At 34.8% G+C, this 26,357-nt stretch overlaps 1 protein-coding gene and 1 non-coding gene across 2 annotated transcripts; one reads left to right on the top strand and one right to left on the bottom strand.

Annotated features, from left to right (window-relative positions):
- The first annotated feature begins 13,146 nt into the window (after window positions 1-13,146).
- LOC145056000 (small nucleolar RNA R71) lies at window positions 13,147-13,253 on the top strand. Its single transcript, XR_013685542.1, has one exon. It is a non-coding gene; the product is annotated as a small nucleolar RNA R71 (small nucleolar RNA).
- A 5,322-nt stretch (window positions 13,254-18,575) lies between these two features.
- Window positions 18,576-20,396, bottom strand: LOC145052808 (putative serine/threonine-protein kinase PBL28). Its single transcript, XM_079000694.1, has 2 exons — window positions 19,312-20,396; window positions 18,576-19,226 (listed from the first exon to the last, which is right to left on the bottom strand). Exons 1-2 carry the CDS (start codon window positions 20,218-20,220, stop codon window positions 18,702-18,704), a joined length of 1,434 nt encoding a protein of 477 aa, XP_078856820.1. The 5' UTR covers window positions 20,221-20,396; the 3' UTR covers window positions 18,576-18,701.
- Between the last annotated feature and the right edge of the window lie 5,961 nt (window positions 20,397-26,357).

The raw sequence follows: 26,357 nt of genomic DNA, 5'->3' as shown, positions 1-26,357 counted from the left end.
AATATGAGATAGAAGGAGAATTAGCCGACGGGGTCTAAATGAAAGTTATAGTAATCATAAATACCAATGCGTGTATATAAAGAACGTAGAAAACGGAGCTCGTACGCGAAAGATACGGACGATGCTTGGAGACTACTTTACTATAAAATTCCTATAAATAAGAGGTGAACTCTTCATAATTTCTTCACATCATAAGCCTTTCTTTCTCTCTCTAACTTCTCTCCAGCCTCCTTAAACCCCTCCCATGTCTAGGGAACCTCCCTAGCACGAGAAAGTAGCCCCGGAGCGCCCGATGGCTCCGAGAAGAAAAGCTTTCGGCTCAGAAACGCTGCTCCAAGCAAAGCCCGGTTTTCTATAAAACCCGCTATAAGTGAGCTACGCCTACGCTATTTTAATATAGCTTTTATTTAATTATAGTAACGTTATTAGGAACTTATAATAAGTACTTGGGCTATTATTATGCGTTATATAAGTATTGTTTAACGCTTATATAATAGTAATAATAGCTAGACTATTAATTAGTCTCGGCGAATAATAGACTAAACTCTAGTGGTAATAATACTAGGTTTCGTCGAAGGAAATTATTTTTAACAAGCAAAGCATTGTCTGAGTTCCGAGTCATCAGCTTATCAGGTGAGTGCATAGTTACTTTCATCTTACACATAGATATGGAGTATTTTATATAAACTACGTGCTATGTGTGAATATTATCTGTATAATTGCTATCTATGCTGAATGAACGATTTTATACATGTTTTAAATGATTTAAACTATATATGTATTTTATATCTGCGATAATGTTGGGGTAAAACATGGGTAGATGTAATAGATGGAGTATGAGTTGGATGATGAGTTGAGAGGTGAAATAGACCGTGAGTTGAGGGTGAGAGGTGGACGATGTGAGAAGCCTTTTTCCCAAATGATGGCCCCGTCATTCAACAGAGTATGGATGACAACCACAGACTATTCTAGACAGTCCGGTGGAACACTAGCAGACTCGCAACCTGTAGGTGTTGTGAACGATGTGTTCACCGGCGTACTCTAAAAACCCATTGACATGTATTCCGAGTGGATACTGTTGATAAACGAAATAGCCCTGACAGCTATGGATTTAGTGCCTGTTGAGCAAACCCTAGCAGCTATAGATTTAGTGCCCGTTGAGTAAACCCTAACAACGATGGATTTCGTGCCGATTCCTTAGGATGATCCTTAGGAATGTATTAACGAGGAGTAGCTGATTCTTAGGGTAGACCCTTAAGAGTAAAGAAGATAATGGGGATGGGTAATTGAGTTAACTGTTTGACGATTAAACATAATAATTATATTATTGTGGGTTGAAAACCCTATGTACTCACCAGGTTTCCCAACCTGACCCACTCAGTTTATTTATATCATAGGTGTTGATATGAAGTCACATTACACTGAGAGATTAAGGAGATATAGATCACTAGTGATAATGAATGTAAGTTCTGTTTATACTTATGTTTCTGTATTAACAATGACATCCCAAATGTTTTAAAATGAATAAAAATACATTTCTTCATAAATGCTTTGATAATATATTTATCATGTTTTACTAGGAACAAATTCCGCAACATTTTTATTAAAAGAAGTACTCTGATTTTTATAAAGCATAAACAAAATCGATCTTTTCTGGCCGTGAAAAATGGGGATGTCACACTAATTAACTAAAATATGGACCTTCACTCTTTTTGGTGTTGAAAACCCTTTTCCAGAACCTTTCTCTGCTCAAAATCGCCTTCTGGAACTCCTCTCTCCAGCCAAAAGTCCTCTTCTTCGTAATGATCAAGGGTGCTTAAATAACCTTAAAAATCCCGCACCATGTCGTGGCTATCCAGGCCACGTCGTGGTCTCCAAGTTATCCTTACCGGGCAAGGATTCCTCCATAACGCGATCTTTATCTTCTAGAATTCTCATCCCACGTCGTGGCTAGCCAGGCCACGTCGTGGGTTTAGTAATTTTTGTGGATTTATTCATCTCTTGTGTTCCAAGTCTCCCATGTTCTACATATTGTCACTTTTGGTCGCTCTTTTCGAAAATACTTTTAATTTACTGAAAATAACAATTTAAAGTCATAAGTACCATTATTCTAAACATATTATCAACTTATTAATAAAAATGTACTTCAATATTGCCTAAAAATAGGTATAAATATGGCAATATCAAAACTACTCTGCATTCCTTTCGATAGTCGTGGAATTCAAGACTTAGGTACTCTCCTCCTCGATCGGATCGAAGCATCTTGATTTTCCTGCCCAATTGGTTCTCCACTTCATTTTTGAACTCTTTGAACTTTTCAAACGTTTCTGACTTGCGCTTGATTAAGTAAATATACCCATATCTACTATAATCATCAGTGAAAGTCACATAGAAGCGGTTCGCATCCTTTGTGGCGGATCTAAAGGGCCCACATACATTGGTATGTATGAGAGCCAATAAAACCTCACCCCTCTCAAAAGTGCCCGTGAAGGGTGACTTGGTCATCTTTCCAAGTAAACAAGATTTGCACTTGTCATCTTCCCTAAGGTCGAATGACTCGAACACTCCATCCTTTTGGAGTTGCGCTATGCGCTTCTTGTTGACATGTCCAAGACGACAATGCCACAAACATGCTTTATCCATACTATTGGAAGAATCCATACACAACATATCATTTCCTAGGTTATCTACAACCATAACAGTTTCATAAATTCCATTACAACGCATTGCTTCAAAGTATAAAACACCATTTAGATAAGCATAAATAGAACCATTCTCATTATTAAACGAATATCTAAATCCTTGTCTAAACAAACCATGAAACGAAATGATGTTTCTTGCCATATCTGGCGAGTAGCAACAATTATTTAAATCTAAACCTAATCCATTATTAAGCACTAGAGAATACACTCCAATCTTGGTGACAAGCGACGATTTTCTGTTTCCCATGATTAGATTTATTCTTCCATGCTCCACATCCCTATTTCTTCTTAGTCCCTGCAAATCAGAACAAATGTGTTAACCACATCCTGTATCAAGAACCCAATAAATAGCATGAGATGAATCATTAGATTTAATTGTGTAAATACCTGCGAAAGATGGCTTGATCTTCCCATCCTTGATGGCTTGCAGATATTCCGGGCAGCTTCTCTTCCAATGCCCTATTTTGTGGCAATGGTGGCACTTTGCCTCCTTTGGGTTAGAGTTGGGCTTAGCAGGGCCATCCTTGGTCCCACTAGAAGAGGAACCATCTTGGGACTTTCCCTTGTGGTGGCTCTTTGACGGAGCCTTCCTCTTCTTCCCCCTTTTTTGCCCAATAGCCAAAACAGGAGCAGCGGGTGGTGCGGGAGTCAGTGCAACAAATTTCTCCTTGAGGTTTCTCTCAGCAGTCCTTGGAGTTTGCTTAGGGTGACCTCTTCCTTGTTCATGTGGTAGTTCATCCTAAATTGGTTGTAGCATGAGGGCAAGGAGTGAAGAACAATGTCAATGGCCAAATCCTCCCCAAACTTAACATTTAACTTGCGAAGATGATCACCATATCTTTGCATCTTTTGCAAGTGCACGGTTAACGAATCTCCACTTCCCATCTTAGCGGTGATCATGTTCGTAATGATTTCATAGCGCTCTTGCCTCGCGCTTTTGTGGTACCTCTCCATTAAGTCTTGATGCATTTCATAGGGATACATGTCCTCATAGGAATTTTGGAATTCTTGGTTCATTGTGGCTATCATGATGCAATGGACTTTTGTTGCATCACGTTCGTGGGTCTCAAAGACAGCCATTTCTTCAGGAGTAGAGATTTCTGGGTTGACCTTCTCGAGCTTTTCGTCGAGGACATACTCTTTGTCCTCGTAGCGTGCAATCGTGCGAATGTATCTTATCCATTAGCTAAAGTTCGATCCATCGAAAGTCACTTTTTGACAAAGACTCATTAGTGTGAATGAGTTAGCAACAACGTTGTTCGCGTTTGACATCTACAAATAGAAAGGACAAAGTTTGATTTGAATTGAATCCCTAATTAAACACCCAAAATGAAAAATTAGGGCTAGGACCCAACAACATTATTTACATATTAGAAAAGGGATGTCGTAATCCAACATGCAAATAATTTGGAGGTAAGTGAATGACGATTCACTAATTCTTCACCATGAAAAACATAACCTTAAGTTTTAAATGTATTGAGAATTCCTAGATTTTCTTGGAGATTCATTGAACTTTTCAATGGCATGTTTAAATCTCGATATGCCCCTCTCGTTTGTGACTGGGATGCCGAGGATCACAAAGTGGGTGTGAATAACCATGCAAATCTACATGGTGCCTTCATTATTACAATCACCTATTCGATGTGCCGGTAAACCACACACGCTCCATCGAACTATGATAAACAATGAATCACCCTTTTCCACCTTTTCTTAGAACCAATTAGTGTGCCGGTAAACCACACACGCTCCACTAACTTCTTAGCAAGGGTGCAAAGTATAATTTCATGGGATTGCATCAATTCACTTTTGCCTAAAGTAACTAGGATTGGGAATTTGAAAAACATGTAGTTACTTTATATTTTAACATTATACTTTTAATGAGGATAGAGTTGACCTATCCTACCCGTTCGGCTAACGACCCTCCACCACTCAAGCAAGCGGTGGGTGTGAGTGTACACCCATTAAGCGCCATTTTATAGGCAGCAACCTTATACCCACCTTATAGACCGACTTCGTGAATGAGGCCTACTAACGGTAAGACTAGCATTTTAATTACACACACACACACACACACACACATATATATATATATATATATATATATATATTAAGCTTGTAATAATATAATAGTATAAGGTTGAATTTTAAACTTGTAAAACTCTAGGGGTTGAAATTTAAATTCTTCAAAATTAAACTTTTAATCACAAGATTCAAATTTCAAAACTTGAGGACAAATTTTGAACTTTTCAAAACTAAAGGGATCAAATAACAAATAATTTAAATCAAGCAATTAATCTCATAATTATCTATATTTGATTTATTTAATATTACTTGCAAGATAATTATCCAATTTAATCTAAATAATCAATCATTATCATATAAGGAAATTATTATTCATTCAAATGGTAATTATCTTTTTGTTTTGTCAAGAATATACTCATATATATATATATATATATATATATATATATATATATATATATATATATATATATATATATATATCATAAAATTTGGATATTGATGACCCAAAACAGTTAAGGCAAGTTTCCTCAAGTAAAACAACAAGAAATCCCGAGATAAGCTCTATCTGACCCTTGAACTCGCCGAGTTGGTGCTACTCGCTATATCCACTATGGAACTCGCCGAGTTCACCAGTCAGATCCACAAAAAATGAATTTTCAAGTAACAAACGATCAACCAATGCATCAATTCAATAGAAACCAATCAAGGCTCTGATACCACTGATGGGTTTGAGCCATAAGAACTTTCCTATGCGCACATGCAAACCCTAATGCTTGGATCTAGGTTTCTCTAATTGAACATGCAATGTATCCAAGACTTTCATTCATAGATCTAGTGTAAACAAACAATTCATAACATATGAAATCAGATCCAGAAGAATACCTTGAGTTGCTTGCTTGAAACTTCTTGTTCTTGGAGCTTAGAGTCACAATTGTCACTCCTCTAATGGCTTACAAACACCTACTAGCAAGAGGATGATTTGAGAGAGGGAGAGAGGTGAGAAATCAGCCCTAGGGTTTCCTCAATCATAGAGTGGCCGATTTCCCTCACCCAAATGATCTTTTATACTATGAGCTCCTAGGGTTTCACCCTAAACCCTAATTGGATAACTTAGCCTCAAAGCAATCCAAAGATCCTTCTAGATGATAACCTTGGACGATTTTAAGATATCCTTATCTTACAAATGGTCCCCCCTTATTATCTATAAAGATTCATAGCCCAAAACACAACCATCACACATTTGACAGTTTATGCCCCTTTATTCAATTAATCTCTTTAAGTCACCAAATTAATTCCTAATTAATTTATGACTTATATCAATCAAATAATATTATTATTCCTTTAACATATTATTCTTATAATACTTTAATAATAATATCTCTTCTTTCTATATAAATCACATTGTCAAGTTGGTATGGTGAAGGCAACCCAAAAGGACCGTGCACAACCGGGTCAAGTACTTACCAAATATAGTTACAGCCTTAGACACTAATCCAACAGAAAGGTCACCGACGCATTGCATAACCCAAAAGGCAAGCATCGATAAGCAGATGTTCCACTTGGACAAGTGAAGGTAGTATTCTCTTGATCAATTGGGTCAATAGGGATCTGGAAATAACCTGAAAATCCATCTAAGAAACAATAATAGCTATGGCCATATAATTGCTCAAGCATTTGACCAATAAAAGGAAAAGGGAAGTGGTCTTTGCAAGTGAAATTGTTTAGCTTTCGTTAATCGATGCACACTCGCCAACCGGTTACCATTCATGTAGGTATGAGCTCGTTCTTCTAGTTCGCCATGACCGTCATCCCTCTTTTCTTTGTCACTACTTGCACGGGACTAACCCATGTACTATCGGAAATCGAATATATAATCCCGACATCTAAGAACTTGACAACCACCTTCTTGACCACTTCTTTAATGTTCGGGTTTAGACACCTTTAATGTTGCACCACCGGCTTTGCGCCTTCTTCAAGGTTGATCTTGTGAGAGAAATAAGAAGGACTTATTACTTTAATATCGGTGATTTTCCACAAAATGGCATTCTTTCTCTTCTTCAAGACTTGGATTAGCTCTTGTTTTTCAGATTTGATGAGGTCAGAAGTTATAATCACAGGTTTTTGTTTACCTTCTTCCTGAAATGCATATTCTAAATGTTCAAGCAAAGTTTTCAGCTCTAAATTCATGTTTTGTACACTGAACACGTCGAGTCCAGAGTGGGGACTCGTCCAGTACAGGCCAAATTTCCCATCTCATCGCGTTTTTTCGCCCCAACTTGTAGAGTTGGCCTCTTCAACTTGTCAAGTTGACTTTTCAGATCTTTTGGTTATTTCTTCATATTTAGCTTCTTCGAGCAGTCTTTATATCTCCTTTAGGTCTTTTTCAGCATCAAAATTGTCTTTAAACGCAATGGTCGATTCGCTTGACTTTTCTTCTTTCCATTACTCCATTAATTCTTCTAAAAATGTCCATCGAGAAGGCCTTGTCATCACTATACTTTGAATGCCTCATGGCTTGATCGACTCCAAATGTAACTGTCTCTTCTCCCACTCAAAGGGTAAGTTTGGATTCCTTTATGTCCACTATGTCGCTTGCGGTGTTTAGGAAAGGTCGTCCAAGAATGATTGGCACTTGATGGTCTTCTTCCATATCTAGTACTATGAAATCTGCGGGAAATACGAATTTATCCACTTTCACCAATAAGTCCTCGCACATCCCCCTTGGAAATGTCACCTTTTTGTTCGCTAGATGGATTGCCATTCGAATCGGTCTTGGCTCTGGAAGGTCGAACTTCTTAAAGAATGAATATGGTATCAGGTTTACGCTTGCCCTCGAATCAGCCAATGCATAACTAGTAGCTAAGTGCCCGAATTGGCATGGCAATGTCAAACTACCTGGGTCATCCATTTCTTTGGCAATTTGTTCAACATTGTAGCTGAACAATTTTCATTAAGAAACACCTTTGACCCCTCTTACATCTTCTATCTATTTGTAAGAAGCTCCTTTAAGAACTTGGCATACCTAGGCATTTGTGCAACCACCTCGATGAAGGGAATGTTAATTTGAAGGGCTTTTATGTGCTCCAGGAACTTTTGATGTTCTTCATTCTGCTTATCTTATATAGCTCGGCCTAGAAATGACAATGGAGGTTGATATGATTTTAAAGGAGGATTATTTTTCTGTTCAGACCGTGGACTCGTCGAGTTCTTCTCTTCGACTCGTTGAGTCACATCGACTTCTTGCGATTTCAGGTCTTCTTTTTCTTCCTTTTGCACATCTTTAGGATCTTCATTCTGGATTGGGGTAAGAGGAGTAATTATCTTTCCACTCCTAGTTGTCACTATGTTGATTTGGTAGCCTCTTGGATTTTTCTCGGTATTACTTGGAAGCCCACCCGGTGCTCTTTCGTTGATTTGTAGTGCAAGTTGGCCTAACTGTTTTTCAATGTTTAGGATACAGGCTTGCTGATTTCTCATTAATGCTTGTTGCTCTTTCATCATTGCTTGTTGTTCTCTTATTGCAACATCGATTTCGTTATGTCTTTTCTTGGATGCGGCTGCAAATATTGTGAGCATATCTTCAAAGTCCATTTTCTTCTCTTTCACTGGCTCCTCCTTTTGATAGAAAACTCTTGTCTTCATCCTATATTTCTCCTCCTTTTCCTTCTTGTACTCATCGTATGGTATCCACTCTTTTTTCATTTTCGCTAATCCTCATCATATCTATCACCACTAGACTAACAAACTTGCACTTTTCGGTTCCCATGCTAGTCTAGATCACAATCTTTAGTAAGGTGAGGCCCGCTACAATTTTCACATCCCATTTGGATGGCGTGGATGGATTGATCATCTTTGTCATTCTTCGGTCCAAACTCTCCAATTTAGCCACCACTGTTTCCATGTTATCGGATACTGAGTTCATCATCCCTCGATTCAAGTCATTCCTTGGGTTATGATATTCTCTAGAATGCTTAGAGAATTCTTCAATTAGCGCCTTTATAACCATGGGTGCTTTCTTCGTGAGTGATCCTTGGGAGTCAAGGAGCTGCCTAGTTGTCACGTTCACTTTGTCATAAAAAATGGAGACTTCTTGCTGAATGTTTAAATCATTGTGGGGGTAGTTCCTCAACAAGCCTTTGTATCTTTCCCACGCCTCATAGAGTGACTCGCCTGCTTGTTACTCGAAATTTGCAATGGCTTTCTTCAACTTTGCTATTTTTGAGGGAGGGCAAAATTGATCAATAAATTCTTCACACATTGTAGCCCATGGGGTGATGGATCCTGGAGGGAGTGATCTCAACCAATCTTTTGTGGCGCCCTTAAATGTGATCGGTAGCATATGAAGCAGAACAGTCTCGCGGGGCACATTAGGGATATTGAAGTAGTCAGCTATGTTGTTCACCTCATCGATATGCTTGTATGCGTCTCCGTGATCTTTCTCGCAGAATGGGATGTCCTTGAGTTGGGTAAGTATGTGACCTTTCAATTCAAAGTTGGCAGTTGATGGAATCGTGAGTTGCACGAGTCCCGGTCCAGTATCGTCACACATACTTCTCTTGTACTCACCCATGGGTATGTCTGCAATGTCACCCATGGTGTTATCGGGTTTGCTTTCATACTCACTTCCTTCTTCAAATTCCATTTCGTACATGGTATCCTCCTTCCTTAGGTCTTCGTCCTTCAAGGATGTGCTGGATTCTCCCACTTGCTTTCCCTTTTTCTTGCCAAAAACCAATTTGAGATTCTTAAAAGGTGACTTCTTTGGGGTTGTAGATTCTCCTACGGTTTTATCCTTGTTCTTCTTAAAAGCTGATTATGGGTCTTCAAGTGGTGGGATCAAAAGTGTATTTGATCCACGGGTCATAAAATACCTGAAAGAAAAACAAAAAACACACGTAAGACGAACTAAACAAATTAGGAAAATGAAACTGAAAAACGCATCGACTCGTCGAGTTGCTTCAACTGGACTTGACGAGTTCAAGGCTAACATAGAAAACTAAAAACGAAAATTTTAAAAACAGAAAAGCTAGTAACATAGACTTAATAACAAATTAATGAAAATAGTAACATTGTGCAAGATAAATCTTACACAAAGGATCGATAATACTAGCAATTAAAATAACTATTAAAGTCATTCCCCGACAACGACGCCAAAAACTTGATGTCTAAGTCGAATTCTCAAAATCCAGAGCTTCCAGAATGCTTCTAATCGCCAATGAGTTGCCAAAGGTATCTAAAAGTCGTCAAATAGTGTTTAGGTGTTGGGAATGACCGATATATAAGAATTTTCATAATTACGTACCGACTTGTCGAGTCCATAGACCGAGTCGACAAGTTCTTTACTTAAATCGTGTGTATGGTGTGTACGGTAAGACATTGTTGGTTCGCGAATCTTCCTTCCTACTCGTCGAGTTGATGGACAACTCGCCAAGTTCTTCCTCTTTTAAGCCTTATTTCTTCAAACTTTAATTCCCAAGCTTCCAATTGCTAGTTCTTCTTCCTTTTTCACTTGAGCATGTCTTTAAAGCTGAATATATAATTTTAACATAATTAAGTACCATTTGTTCATAAATCGAGACAAAATAGCCAAAAAACGTATTAAGATATTATACAAAATAAATGATTAAATATGCACATATCAACTATAATACTAGTGTGATAACTATTATTCAAGGAAAACACAATCAAAGTTAAATGAGTATCCCATGCGTTCGCAAATTCAATAAAAAAAGAGTAGAGCATATCTTCGAATTTTTGAATGGTTCTTTCACTTTGACCATCATATGTTGTGCTCATATCTAGTCGGGCTCCCAAATATTTTTGTAGTGATTGCCAGAAGCATAAGGTAAATCTACTATCCCTGTCAGAGATGATAGATATAGGTACCTCATGTAGTTTGATAATATCTTTTAGATAAGTCCATGTTAGCTTCTCCATCTTATCTATTTTGTTGATTGGTGGGATGTGGGTAGACTTGGTTAAGCAATTGACCACTACCCAAATAGTGTTGTAACATTTTCAATGTATTAGGTAGTTTTGTGATGAAGTCTATTGATATTTGTTCCCACTTCTACTTAGGTATTTCCAGTTGTTAAGGGCTTATGATATTCATCCTTGACTTTAGAACATGTTAGGCATTTTCCCACCTAAGTGGTAATCTCATCTTTCATGTTTGGCCACCAATATAATATCTTAAAATCCTAATACACTTTGTAGGAGCTTAGATGAACGGAATATCTCGATCTATGAGCTTTGTCCAAGACTAAGCTCCTAATCTAATTGAACTTTGGCATATAAGTTTGGTTCATAAAATAACTCGTTCCTTCATCCATAAGCTCGAATTATTTATCCATCCCTTGCAAACCTTCACCTGCGATGGTCTATTCTTTTAGAGCCTCGAGTTAAGATTCTCAAATCTGAGCGGTAAGGTTTGAATGGATAGTCATTGTTAGACCCCATACCAGACATGGTTTGATGTGTTCTTTTCGGCTGAAGACATCTGCCACGACATTTTCCTCCCCAGAATGATAACGAATGCCACATTCATAATCATTTAGTAGTTCAACCATTCTTTCGTTGCCTCATGTTGAGTTCTTTTTGGCCGAAGAGGTACCGGAGACTCTTGTGATTAGTGAAAATGGTACACTTAATACTATACAAGTAATGTCTCCAAATCTTTAAAGTGAACACTACTACTCCCAGCTCAAAATCATGCGTAGTGAATGTTTTCTCATGCACATTGAGTTGTCAGGACGTGTAAGAAATAATCTTGTCCCTTTTCATCAATATGCATCCTAACCCTTGATGTGACGTGTCTAAGTATAAGACGAAGTCTTTTGTTACTTTTGGAAGGGATGGGATTAGTGCACTACACAACATTTTCTTTAGTTTCTAGAAAACAACCCCTTGTTTGTCTTCATAGTCAAACTTTGTCTGTTTTTGTGTCAATGTTGTGAGGGGTTTGGTTATCTTGGAGATTTTTTCAATAAATCTCCAATAGTAGCCAATAAGACCTAAGAAATGGCATACTTTTGTTAGTGTTTCAACGCTTCTTAATTCTTGATTGCTTAAGTTATAGAAGGGTCAACATAGAACCTTTTGGTGCTGACCACATGCCCTAGAAAGTGTACTTCTCTAATCCAAAACTCATATTTATAGAATTTGGCCTACAACTTTTCCATCGTCACAGTTCCAAGATTAACTATAAGTGTTGGTCATGTTCCTCGTTGGTTCGTGAGTATATGAATATGTTATCGATAAATACGATTATGAATTTGTCTAGATAAGGTTTGCATACCTGATTCATGAGATCCATGAACATTGTTGGGGTCTTTGTCAATCCGAAAGGCATAACTAGGAAATCATAATGGCCATACCGAGTCCTAAATATCATATTTGGAATATCATCTTCTAGCTACGAGATTCTTGTTTGAGTCCATAGATGGACCTCTCAAGCTTGCACATTTTATTTGGATAATTGGGTTGTAAAACACCTCCAAGTTGTTCTATATATGCATATTGTGTCTGTTTCTCTATTAAGTTAAAGAGACTTTTACATGTATTTTCCATATTTCATAATCATGTAACACTGTAAAGCACCTATTTTCTTGTTTTTTGTCGATGTCTGCATCTCATCCGATTTATTGTTAGATAGGGGAATCAAAGGCGTAATAATCTTATCACTCCTTGTTGTCACGACCTTGATATGTGCTTTTGGATTTGGGTTCATGTTTCTTGGAAGTGTGCCCAATAGACACTCGTTAAATAGCCTCAAGAATTGCCCAATTTGTTGTTTGATGTGTGCATCGAGGCTTCCTGATTTCTGAGTATAGCATCCTTGGCATCATGTCTCTTTTCAAAAGCGGTTACAAACCATGCAAGCATGGTCTCAAATTTACTTTTTTTCATTCTCGGGTTGCTCTTTTTGATAGAACACACATCTTTTTTGCCTTTATTTTTCTTCTTTTTCGTTCATGTATTCGTAAGATGGATTCCATTGCTTCTTGGGCTTACTCCATTCTTCGTCATATCTATCCCCACTTGAAAACAAGCTTGAGTCTTCGTATTTCCATTCTCGTAGAGGTCACAATCCTTAGTCAAGTGTAGGCTGCCACAACAATCACACCCCACTTGAATTGTGTGCATGGATTTACCCATCTTCATGAATGATTCACTGGTCCATAGTATCTAACTTTGCAATTATCGATGCCAAGTCTTCTAACGCTACATTGCTAATCGTATTTCCTCTAGCTGTATCCTACCAAGGGTTGTGATATTTCGTTGAATGTTTGACAAACCTTCTGTTAAATCCTTAATTGCAGTTGGATTCTTTTTCGTTATGGGTCCTTGAGAATGAAGGAGATGCCTCATGGTCACATTTACCCCATCATAGAAAATCGACACTTCTTGTTGTATGTTAAGGTCTTGTTGAGGGAAATTTCTTAGCATTCCCTTATATCTCTCCCACGCTTCATACAAAGATTCTCTATCGTTTTGTTGAAAATTAGCAATGTTCTTCTTCAACCTTGAAACCTTTGAAGGTGGGCTTAACTGCTTAATGAATTTTTTTCGAAGGTTGGCCTATGTCTGTATGGCTCGAGGTGGAAGTGGCTTAAATCCAGTCTTTTGCTGCTCCTTTGAAAGTTACTGGAAGCATTCGAAGCAACATCGAATTCATTTGGAACATTAGGAACATAAATCTTGATACACATAGAACTTAAAAACATAACAGAAAATTAAGATTGTATGAAATAAATTCCATACAAAGGATCGATAACAAATAGAAAAATAAATAAACTATCATAAGTCATTCCCCAACAACGGCGCCAAAAACTTGATACACAATTTATATACCGGTTATATATTTTTAAACCAAACCAATTTAGACTAGCTAACACGCAATAGACAGTATACCTAGATGAATAACATAATAGTTCAGGTAAGTCAGGTATCGAACACAGGGGACAACTATCATTAACATATAAGTTATCTAAAGAGAGGGGGTTTTCTGGTTTTGCAACTAAAAAGCAATTTAAAGTTAAAAAGAAACAAAAAACGGTTTTTAATACAAGATTTTAAAGAGACTTCCGTTTAGATGCGATTCACTAACTTCTATGGTTGATTTCATGGATAATACAATGGATTAAAGTATTATTGCTTACCGATCCCAAGATTGATTAGAATTATGATAAAAAGACTAATCCTTTAGTTTAGAAAGTTTATTCATTCAATGATCAAGTGGAAAAACGAACAAGTGGACTAGTATTAACTTTGAGTTATGAAATACTGGCCATGGAAATTATGATTGATATAAATGGTTATAAATATCAATGTAATGCATGAATATTCATCACATATTAACTTCCACATTAATTTACCAACTTCTCTATTTAACCCTAGGTTTTTGGTCAAAACACTAGTCCTATAACCTTGTTAATCACAAAATCATAAGATACAAATATACTAAGTTAGATAGATCATCTAGTCTCAGTAAAACTCATCAATAAATAGAAAATAAGTTATCATTAACATAAAAGGTTTGTTATCAAGCTATCATAATGAATAAGCAACTTAAACCATAATCCAAATACAATAAATCAACACATAGAAAGTGAGATCATCTGCTCTAAATGAAAGTTAGGGCTTTTTAGCTCATAACTACTGGAAATGAACAGATAGAAACAACATTAACTTTGCAAAACATGATTAAAATAAAGCAATTAAGTGATTAGAAGTAATGTTGCCTTTAGATCTCTTCAAAACCAAGTTCTCATTCGAATTATGGTCTCTAAAGCCTCTAAGGGATGTCTCTGGTCTTCAAAAGTCGGTAATAACTTAATGCATAAGTGAGGGTTGAAGGCATAATCGATCAATATATAGTTTCTGAAAATTGCTTCCTACGCCGTGGCACCCATTAAAAACGCATATTCTCCAAGGCAGTAACTGGATCGCGAATCTTCTTCTCGCCATGGCGTGGAAAGCAAATGTCCACGACGTGGGACATCATAGTTAATTGTAATTTGACTTTGGATGACTTAATCCAATTTGTCCTCCTTCTAGCTCCACATTTTGCTTCCTTTTAATCCCGAGCATGTCTTCGCTGTTACAAAACATAATTTAAACGTATTAAACACCTTTTTTCCTTAATTGAGCATATTGTAGCTAAAAATATTAAGATAATGCACAAAATATATGAATAAATATGACAATATCACAAAACAACACCTAAATAGGAAAGAAATCGTTCCAAACTAGAACTCATGTTAAGGACTAACATCTTGACCGTATCCACCCATGAGAGTTACTTTTAACAAACGATACAAATGGAAGCTTAATATCCTGCCAACGACTAACATAATGCCAAAGAGAATATGCAACCTCACATTGTTACATGGTAGAATCCATATTCTCAAAATGAATAAGACAAATCAGACATATAATACACTCGAAATCAATACCCATATTGAATAAATTACTTTTCATAGCAACTCGGTCAATAATCATTCTTTCATTCTCCAAGCCATCATATTCACCTTTTTAAGAACACAAGTATTCCATCTAGTCGGTTCAAATCTCTTAATCATGACATGCTTTAGATGTTTTCTTGTAGACCTCACTTTGGAGTCCCCAAAACATCAACAGACCATGGCCATTAATCTTGATCCGAAGATAGTTAACCCAAACGAATGAGTTGAGATCATGTCATGAACCAAACATTTTCCCCCTATCCTTATACCTCGACGCGAAGACAAATTTCAACACCATTTGCAAACAAATATTTAAGTGTGCAATTTCTATCAATTTCAAACAAATAAAGTCTAAAAAATTTATTTTTTTACGGCTCTTTTGCACTTAAATGCATTCTGAAATCTACCGTCAAGCATAGCCACCTATTTGTTTTCAACTCTTTGTTTCTAAACACAAACTGGATCACATTTTACACACTAGAGTTTTTTTTTTTTTTTTTTTTTTTTTTTTTTTTTTTTTTTTGTATGTGTGGTGTGGTTGGTGTAGGGGTGAGCATATTGTGATTCAATGCTGTTATTAGCCAAAATCAAACCACTAACCGCAAATGTTGTTATTAAATTTTAGATACCTAATGGTGCGGTTAATGTAGTACTAAGATTATGCGGTTATTTTATGCTGATCGATTTCATGTGGTTGCGTGGTAATGGTTTTTAACCACATTGGTTTTGTGCAACTTTTTCCAAATCAACGTTCTACCAATAACTCTCTACAAAAATGAGTTCTACCAACTCTACTATAAAACTTAAACCCCGAACAAACTCGCTTAAAAATTGGTAAAACTAGGTCCAAATCAATTAAATTCAAACCATATAAGAAGAGCTCAACCAAGAAGGAAACCTAAAACTGACTTAAAAAACAAGATTTATCTCTGATTTAAACCAGATTTACAAAAACCCATTTATTTAAACTTGACTTCTGAGCCTATTTATAAATGGAGATTCCCCTTCTTTGCTTCTTGCTAGCGATTTCCCACCAAAAAAAAAATCCAAACATAAAACAAACATTTTTTTTTTCTTTCTTAGTCCTTTGTTTTCCCTTGTTTTTTGTTTAGCTATGATATAATTCACTTCCAGTATAAAATTATAACTGAGTTCACAATATGCATCCATACTAGCCATGAAACTCATTATTTTCTTTTTCTTATTATTATTATTAATAATAATAATAATAATAATAATAATAATAATAATTTATTATGTTCTTAACGATGTTCTTAAATTTCTCTTCTTTCTAACTTTTCCTATAAAATGTCATATATATGCATATTAACAATCAAAACATTTGGGGGTGTTTGGTTTAACTTTTCTCAGTCAAAAGTCATTTAAAAAAAAAAAAAAAAAACAAAAGATGTTTGGTAAACTAGTTTTAAAAAGCTACTTTTGAAATTTTTATACAACGAAAATCAATTTTTTGGAAAAGTTAGGAAATTCTGACTTTTTGTAACTTTTCCAAAAAGGACTTTTGGGCTTTAAGAAGCTAAGCCAAACACCAAGTTGGTATTAGCCAATCCACTTTTAATATGTTTTATCAGGTATAAGACTCAAATGTTACATTGGTTTATTTAATAAAAAAATTAAATATAAATTCTAAACATTTAAGAAGTTTAAATTTTTAAGAAAAATAAAAGAAATATTGAATTATTAAAATTAAAATATTTTTTTTTTAATTTAAATAAATAATATAGATAAATAAACAAAAGAATGATGTTTTAATTTATAAATTTTGAAACTAAAAAAGCAATTAATAAATTGATATGTATTTATTATTGCATTTAAATATTATATGGATTTAATAAAATAAAAAAACTAAAAAAATGATATGTGGACAAAAACTAATTTAAAATAACCATATAATGACATGTGGCAAATGAATTAGAGTATGATATGTGACAAAAAAAATATGTTTGTTTATTAGAGTAGATTTCAAACAATCGAATCAAATTTAACTAAATTATAATTAACTGAATATTAAATATTATATATAATTATTTAATATTGTTAAATTTTGTGTTGTTTGGTTATTTGAAGAATTTTACGGTTTTTTTTTTTTTTAATTTCAAAATCGCAACGTTGGTTTTCGTCTCGATTTCGGTTTATCGGTATCGATTTATGTTGTTTTTTCGTTATTTTTAAATGGGGTTCGATTTTCGCTCACCTACCTGTAAGAGGTTAGATTGTTTATGTAATTTAGTATATTCGGAGTTACTTTTTGTAAATTATTATAGATTATGAATGTACTTCTAATTAGCTATGTATATATTTATTGCACCTTCTTTTAAATTTGTATTGAAATTTTCTTCTACAATCATCGTTCACTATTCTTCAATCAATCGAAAGCCATATATGATTACTAAGACCAAACATTAAGGGTACGTTTGGTTATGAAAAACTGCTTTTATTTAAAAAAATATTTTCAAAAAATAGAGTTGAGTTTTCTTTTTCAGTTTTCAATAAGAATTTTAGAAAACACATTTGGTTAGAAACCGTAGAGTTTTTATTTTCCATCTTTGAAATTTAAAAACTTTAGAAAACTATAAAAAATACTTTTCTAATTTACATGCAATTTGAAAACTGAAAATTTTCATTTTCTTAGAAACTTTGGAAACTTAACGAACCAAACACATTTACAAAATTTTCATTTTTCTTGAAAAATTTTCTATAAACAAACGCACCATAGATGTTGCTGGAGATTCCAAAAACGAAAGGCCGAAAACCAAAAAATAAAATAAAAGCTTTTACTGTCTTTCATGATAAGAAAAAAATATATTTCATACCGAGATGTCCAACCGCATATCCATAAGTCAAGATAATACATGATTGTTTTTACAACAATAATAAAATTCCATTAACTTGATAAAATCCTATCCATGTTATTGGAGAGAATACATATGTACGTTTTGAGTATCCATGGACAAAACAACGAAATAGCATTATTTGTGGTGATTTGTTAGTGAAGAATAGAGTAACAAGCATGGTTCGTTCTAATTATATAATATGGAAAATGATTAAAAAAACTATATACTAATCATATCTAAAGTTATTGTCATTTTGTCAGCCGTTTAGTTCATAACCAACAAATTCAAAGAACCTCAAAAAACAGCATAAAATTAATATTAAAAGCATATCAAAACTTTGATACATTTTTGCAATTAGTTTCAAGTTATTAATAGAAATGATCAAAAATGCATTTTGTTAGCTAAAATAGTTATATAATAGGTAGATTTCTCAATTTTGTTTCAAAAAGAGGCTTTTAAGGAAAAGAGATTGTACTCCGATATGTCTATTTAATCTAGGACACTAACATGTCTTGAGGCGGATGCTCTATAAAAATCAGACTAGATTACTGTATGATATGTGGAGTCTTGAATTTGAAATATACAGATGAACATGAGAATATATCAAACAACATACAACAAATGGGACTCCAAGACATAAAAATATATCTACTTTAGAAGCAATTGGGGCATTTTATTAGCCCATTCTTGTTACATTCCGTACACGTCGTTCTTTTCCCATCGGCAAGTTTCATAAGATGACTACCGTTACACTTACGACACACTACAGACCGCACTCCAGCACACCTTTTGCATGGCCCTTCAGATTTGTTTAGTGGTATTTCAGCAAGGAGTGACCGGAATTTTCCCTGCTCATGCAACCGGAAAACTTCCTCTGCTCCACCGATATACCTACCCTTTATAAACAGGCTTGGCACTGCTGCTGATTTGCCCAACATTTGCAATAGTTCATCTCTGAAATCCGAGTGCATCGCTATATCTCTTTCTTGGTATAAAAACTTTAAACTTTTTAGTAAAGAGTGAAACCTCAAGCAATCTTTAGAAGTCTTTCGAATCCCTTTGACGCTTGTTGTGTACAGAATTACCAAATTGCTTCCTCCCGGGGGACAGATTTCCTTGAAATCCACAAGGGTGTTTTTTTGTTTTGAATTTTCTTCTTTAGCCTGATCAAAAGCCTCCTACACAAAAGTAGATAAAACATTACAATGAAAAGTAGATGTGGAATGAGATGATTACTTAAAAAAGATAAATGATGCAACTCACTTGAAATTTAAGGGATTTTTCAAGTTCTTGCACAATAACCTCCATTCGTGGTCGTCCCTCATGGTTTCTCTTCAAACATTGATAAGCAATTTTTGCAAAAACTTTTAAAGAATCGGGATGTATGTCATCCTTTATGTTGCACCAAACAATTTCATGTAGCTTGTTACCTTTGATATGCACTCGAACCAATCTAGTAAGAGATGATTGACGCCCATCCTGATTGACAATACACAACCTTCCACACAAAACTTCAAACAACACCACACCAAAAGAGTAAACGTCCGACTCCTTTGTTAGAACTCCATCCTCCATATATTGTGGATCAACATACCCAACCGTGCCTACAGTATTATTGGTGAAAAGAAATGTGTTTTTCTGGTTAGCAGGACCAAATTTGGATAAACCAAAATCTGCTATTATGGCATTCCAATTTTCATCTAGTAAGATGTTGGAACTTTTAATATCGCGGTGTAATAGTCTTTGTTGGGTCCCCGCAGGATTATGAAGGTATGCAAGTCCACGAGCCGCATCTATGCATATTTTAAGGCGTCGAGCCCATGTTAACTCTTTGTTTTCGATATGTTCATCAAGACTTTTCCTAGATGCATATTTGTATACAAGGATCTTTTGGCTTTTCTCATCACAAAAACCTAGGAGGGAGATGATGTTTTCATGCTTGTACTCTGAAAGCATCATGACCTCCTTCCAAAACTCACCGTCTCCTTGACCAAATGAACGATCTAAAACTTTTATAGCCACCGTCGTATTCCCCTTTGAAGCGAGTATTCCCTGGTACACTTGTCCAAATCCTCCTCCCCCAATCCAATTTTCTTTTGAAAAACTGTTGGTTGCTGCTATTAGATCAGCTAGTGGTATTCTAAGATGTTCAAACTGTTTTAGAAACGCCATAGTTTTGATGCTTGATCAAAAATACGAAGGGAAAGTAAGGTTTTGCAAAGAATTAAAGTAGATCTGTTTGAAAGATAAGATATTGCGTCTATTGGGACCTAACAAATAGCAATATAAAAAACCTAAGGTGTTAGTCAACCCTCTCTCCTTACATAATTCATGGTTCCATATCCAAAATAATTAATTGCCAGCTAACTTGCACTGCCTAGCAATATATAAAACTTTGAAGTCTTTGTCATCTCAAACTCTCTCTCTCTCTTCTCTCTTACATTATTGATGGTTCATTTATAAAATAATGCCAGCTTGCAAAATTATTATAAAACTAACATGTGAGTGGCTCTTTCCCACTATCATATTCAATAAAATGGCATTAAAATTGTGATTATTCAATAATTTAATTGTTTTCGTTATATTATTTCACAGCTATGTGAAATCTAATTTTTTTTTTAAACGGCAATTCATTAATCGGAATCCTACTTGCAAATGATTAATGTGAAATCTAAATACATTACACAAGTTGCAAAAATTAAGATTTTGTAAATTTAATTATCACACACAAATAGGTGCTAAGAATAGCCCGGAAAAATTAATTTGAGTATTTTTAAAAAGAGTAAATTACAGAAATGGTCCCTATGGTTTGGTTGAATTTTCACTTTTATTCTCTAAGGGTAGATGGAATCGTTCCCGTCTAACCTGCTGAAGCCGCTGAAACCGCCAAACCAAAGGTGGAGGGAGTCGTGATCTTGCTGAACCCGCTGAAGTTGGATCCCTCTCAACCCGGCTTCCCCATTTTCCTTCTTTGCTTCCAACCTCCAGAGGTTTCTTGAACCCGCAAACCCTTCTCTTTCTTTCTTGCTCTCTTCCCGCCGATCTCTCTCATCCTCCCTCGTCAACCCTGCTCAACCCCTCCATTGCTAAAACCGCTATGATACCGTCCACCCTAAGTTTAAATTTTCATAGGTTACATCTCTATGGTTTGTGAATATTTCACGGTAGGTCCTTGCTCCATATAAAAAGACCAAATTACCCTTTTGTTTCTTTTTTCATTTTCTTTTTACGATTTATTATTATTATTACTATATATATATATATATATATATATATATATATATATATATAAATCTTTTTTTAAATAGAATTAATATAGATTATTAATAAAATTATCTTTATTTTTTTAAATTTGTTATCTAAATTATATGAAATCATAATAATAATAATAATATTATTATTATTATTATTATTATTTATTGCTTTATTTATTTATCTGTGTTTTGAGGTTTAAAAATCTATTAATATTTTTAACGTTTTATTTGAATATATTATTTAATCGTGTTTGTTAACGTTTTGTTCGTTTAAATTAAATAATGTTTTTTTTATGTTTTTTTTCGAATAAACAAATTAAAACAAGAACTCGGATAACGATCAGTATATAATTTAATTTGTTTATTAAAAAACATGAGAAAAATCATTGTATAATTTAAATGAACAGAACATCAAAAGAAACAACATTAAATTATATATCAGATACAAATTAAAAAATATTAATAGATTTTTAAACTACATAAACAATGATAAATAAAGAAAAAAACATCATAAATGGTCCATGTGGTTTCCCCATATCTGAAGTTTAGTCTTCGTGGTTTAAAAACATCATAGATTATCCTTACACTTTCCAAACTTTTGACGATTTGTCTTTATTACTAACTCCGTTAAGTTTTGTCCGTTAACTAAAAGACGTTTTCGTCATTTCACTAACACTTGACCATTTAAGATGTTTTTACTTATTTTATATATATATATATATATATATATATATATATATATATATATATATATATATATATATATATATATATATATATATATGCAAAGGGGTCTCCTTCCCTCCGTAACGCTCATAGATTCGGGCTAGTTAATTTAGAGATAATAGGGGTCGAAAACGACTTTTCGACAAAAGCTTATTTAGAATAAATAATCTTAACCAAGTTGTAGAATACGTCTCGAGGGTTCCGTACATATAAAGAACGCTGAAATCCAAGTTATAACGAATAAGTTATGGTCCGTCGAAGTTTTACGATAAAACCGACACGACACCGGGGGACGTAAATAGTGAATTTACGATGGAGGGCTTTTTAGCCTTAGTGATCTAAACAAAAGTCGTATAATATGTTAAACTGAGAGCGTCCATAAAAAGAACGCCCAAATCTGACTTCGTATGAGGAAGTTATGAATTTTCTAACATTTGGCATAGTAGTGAACGACGCGAAACTCGAATTTTAGTTCGAGCGATTTTTGGCCTACACGACCTAAATGAGAGTTGAAGATCTTATTAATAGGAATTCAACGGTAAAAAGACAGGCGAAAACGGAGTCCGTATGTAGAAGTTATGAATTTTACGCGGATATTTAACAATATAATCTCCTCCTACTGTTAAATTTAAGATCGGTCGAGAATTAGCCGACGGAGTCTAAATGAAAGTTTTAGATCTTGTTTTTACCTACGTGTGGATATAAATAATGTCGAGAGTAGAGCTTGTATGTTAAAGATATGTATGGAACTTGGTCCCTACTCTTCGAGCGCGATAAATTTGATACAGTTTTGTAAATCTGAGATAGAATGAGAATTAGTTGACGGCGTATAAATGAAAGTTGTAGTACTCGTAAATACCAATGTGTGGATATAAAGAACATCAAAAATGGAGTTCGTATGAACGAGTTACAAATTATAATAACATATTTATGTATTAAAATAAAGTATAAATCATATATACGTACACACACACACACACACACATATATATATATATATATATATATATATATATATATGTATATATATATATATGTATATATCATTAGAAAGGTATCGACGATGCGGTTATTATAAGACTAGTGTTGAGTACTTTCGACATTAGTTTAGTATAAATATCGTTAAATCTATTTAAAATAGTATTATGAAGGGGTGATTAGTCGTTTATATAACTATAAGGTCATTAAGTAATTATTGAGGGTAGTTTTTGTAAATTCAATTACTATAAATAAGAGCCTTGGGCTCTCATATTTCTTGCACCATTCTCTTGATTCAAAAGTCTTTCTTTTCTTATCCCCTAAGCATTTCGGTCCCTCGTGATTCAACTTCTCTTTCTGTAGTTTTAGTATAGTAAGGTGAGCGCTGAAGCGCTGCAGGAATCTTTCCAAGAAAGATTCAACGACAAAGTTTTGCCACTGTAGAGCCCGACTCCTAGCTATAACCCCCTTGTAAGTAATTTATGCTTATCATATTTTAATATAGCTTATATTTAAAATTAGTATTGTTATTATGAACTTATAATAAATATTTGGGCTATTATTATGACTTGTATAAACGTCGTAATAATATCTTTTTAACTACTCGCGGTACAGGGAATCTGATTTAAAGGGCCGCATAGGGTTGTTGGATTTCAGAAGTGTTATATGCCAAAATGGTCCTGCCCTCCGGTGTTTTATGTCTGGCCCCTGTCTTTACATAGTGGTCGGAAAATATTGCTTAAACGCTTATATAATAATAATAATGCTAAGACTAATAATTAGTCAGAGTAAATATTAGACTAAAACCTAGTGGTAATAATACTAGGTTTCGTCGAATGAAATTATTTTTAAGAAGCGAAGCGTTGTCTGAGTTCAGAATCGCCACCTTTACAAGTGAGTGCATGGTCCCTTTCATCTTACACAGAGATATGAAGTATTTTATATTAACTACGTGCTATGTGTGCTGTATAATTGCTATCTATGCTGGATGAACAATTTTATACAAGTTTTATATGATTTAAACTGTATATGTATTTATATCTACATAATATGTTGGGTAAAACATGGGTAGATGAAATATGAGTTGGATGATGAGTTGAGAGGTGATATAGACCATGAAGTAAGGGTGAGAAGTGGACGATGTGAGAAGCCTTGTTCTCAAATGTTGGCCCCGTCATCTAGCAGAGTATGGATGACAACCATGGACTATTCTAGACAGTCCAGTGGAACACTAGTAAGCTCGCAACCTGTAGGTGTTGTGAACGATGTGTTTACCTGGTGTACTCTAAACCTTGTTGATCATGCAGACTTGATGCCTAAACCCTGGTGACTATGCAGACTTAGTGCCTAAACCTTGGCGATCATGTAGAATTGATGCCTAAACCCTGGTGACCTTGCAGACTTGGTGTCTAATCCTTGGCGACTATGCAGACTTAGTTCCTATTGTATAAACCATGGCAATGATGGACTTAGTGTCGATTCCTTAGAATGATCCTTAGGAATAAATGAACGAGGAATAGCCGATTCTTAGGGTAGATCCTTAAGAGTAAAGAAGATAATGGGGATGAGTAATTAGGTTGATTGTTTGATGTTTAAACATAATAATTATATTATTGTGGGTTGAAAACCCTATGTACTCACCAGGTTTCTCAACCTGATCCACTCAGTTTATTTATATCACAAGTGTTGATATGAAGTCACATTACACTGAGAGATTAAGGAGATATAAATCATTATTGATAATGAATGTAAGTTCTGTTTATGCTTATGTTTATGTATTCACGATGACACCCTAAAAGTTTTAAAATTAATAAAAATAATTTTCTTCGGAAACGCTTTGATAACGTATTTATCATGTTTTACTAGGAACAAATTCCGCAACATTTTTATTAAAAGAGGTACTCTGATTTTTATAAAGCATAAACAAAATCGGTCTTTTCTGGCCGTGAAAATGGGGATGTCACACCCTCCCTCCCTCCCCCTCTCTATCTCGATTTCTCTCTCTCTCTCTCTCTCTCTCTGAAAGTGTAGAATCGCCATCTTCATCTTCTATATCCATCCTCCCAAAATCCTTAAAACCCATAATCAAATCCACTTCTTACTTTCCTTTTTTCTTTTTATTCTCACCGTTTCTTAATTTTGGTGGATACATATTGAAATATGAGTAGACACTGACACAAACCAACTTACTCCAACTCACAATGTACCTCAACTCCATTGAAACAATTTCAAATACCTATTCTTCAATCTTCATCTCTTCCACTTTCAATTCAACCCAAATTGACCACCACCAACGGTGGCTGGAAAATCTAAATCTCTTCCATGGCAAACTCTACTTCTTACTTTACATTTTTCTTCTTATCCTCACTATTTCTTCTACAGACCAACAACGCCAAACCTCATCCATCGTTTGAGTTTAGAACGATGCTAAAAATGAAACAGATTGATATGCTTAAACTTTGGGAAATCCATTTCCACAACATTTCTAGCTAAGTTCATCACATTCAAAGAGTAAGCTTTCATGAAGTGAAAAATCATCAGTAGTAGCATCTAAATATGGTTCTTCAATGCAGATCAAATAGCTTAAATCCATCAATTTTTCAGCTTGAGGTTCATAATATCATATTCATCCACAACCATGTCATCATTTGAAATGAAACATTTCGACAATTAACCAAACCATGGATTTAAACATCATTCTTGTTTCAAGATTTCACTCATGCATTTTATCAAATACATACCGTACATGTAAAACCACCAAACAGAAACTTGTTCAGATTGACGATCTGTGAGCAGAGAAACTTAAAACGGTTATCAACCTTGATAAGGAAAACAAAAATATAAGTTGTGTTTTCTAAAGCTAGGAAAACAAAAACCTATTCGTGAATGACGGATTTTCAACATCGTCTACATAAATCTTATTGCAATTACTAATCTTCGCTGGGTTTACATTAACTGTTACAACACTATCCCCACTTGATTTCATGTAATTTAAGCTCACATCTGGCAGCGGAGATAGAGATGGAGAACCCCATTGGTCGCCACCGCCACCGGTGGCACCATTGTGGTCAATCTGTGGTGGAGATTGCGGTGGGGGTTTCTTGGCATATGTGGTTGAAGATGAGTTTAAGATTACTTTTCTTTCTGCGAATTTATGAAGGGCGATTCCTATGTTTTGAAGGGATTCAACATAAATAACATGTGATATGTCTAAATTGTACCTTGAATCAATTGCTTGTTTGATGAACTTCTTTCTCTCTTTGCATAATCGCAAAGCTTCATATGTCTTTGCTTTTGAACTCAAAATCCCCATTTTTCAAATCAACGATTTCACTCCAGCATTAGTGAAAC

This window comes from Lactuca serriola, chromosome 5 (genome assembly GCF_051521515.1).
Source record: "Lactuca serriola cultivar US96UC23 chromosome 5, Lser_US96UC23_V15, whole genome shotgun sequence".
Lineage (NCBI taxonomy): Eukaryota > Viridiplantae > Streptophyta > Magnoliopsida > Asterales > Asteraceae > Lactuca > Lactuca serriola.
The sequence above is the reverse complement of the archived record's forward strand: the minus strand, read 5'-3'. Positions and strand labels throughout refer to the sequence as shown.

Coding starts and splice junctions, on each gene's coding strand:
- LOC145052808 (XM_079000694.1), bottom strand. CDS start 20,220: ATGGCGTTTCTAAAACAGTTTGAACATCTTAGAATACCACTAGCTGAT. Junction 19,227..19,311: donor AAAAATCCCTTAAATTTCAA/GTGAGTTGCATC, acceptor ACTTTTGTGTAG/GAGGCTTTTGATCAGGCTAA.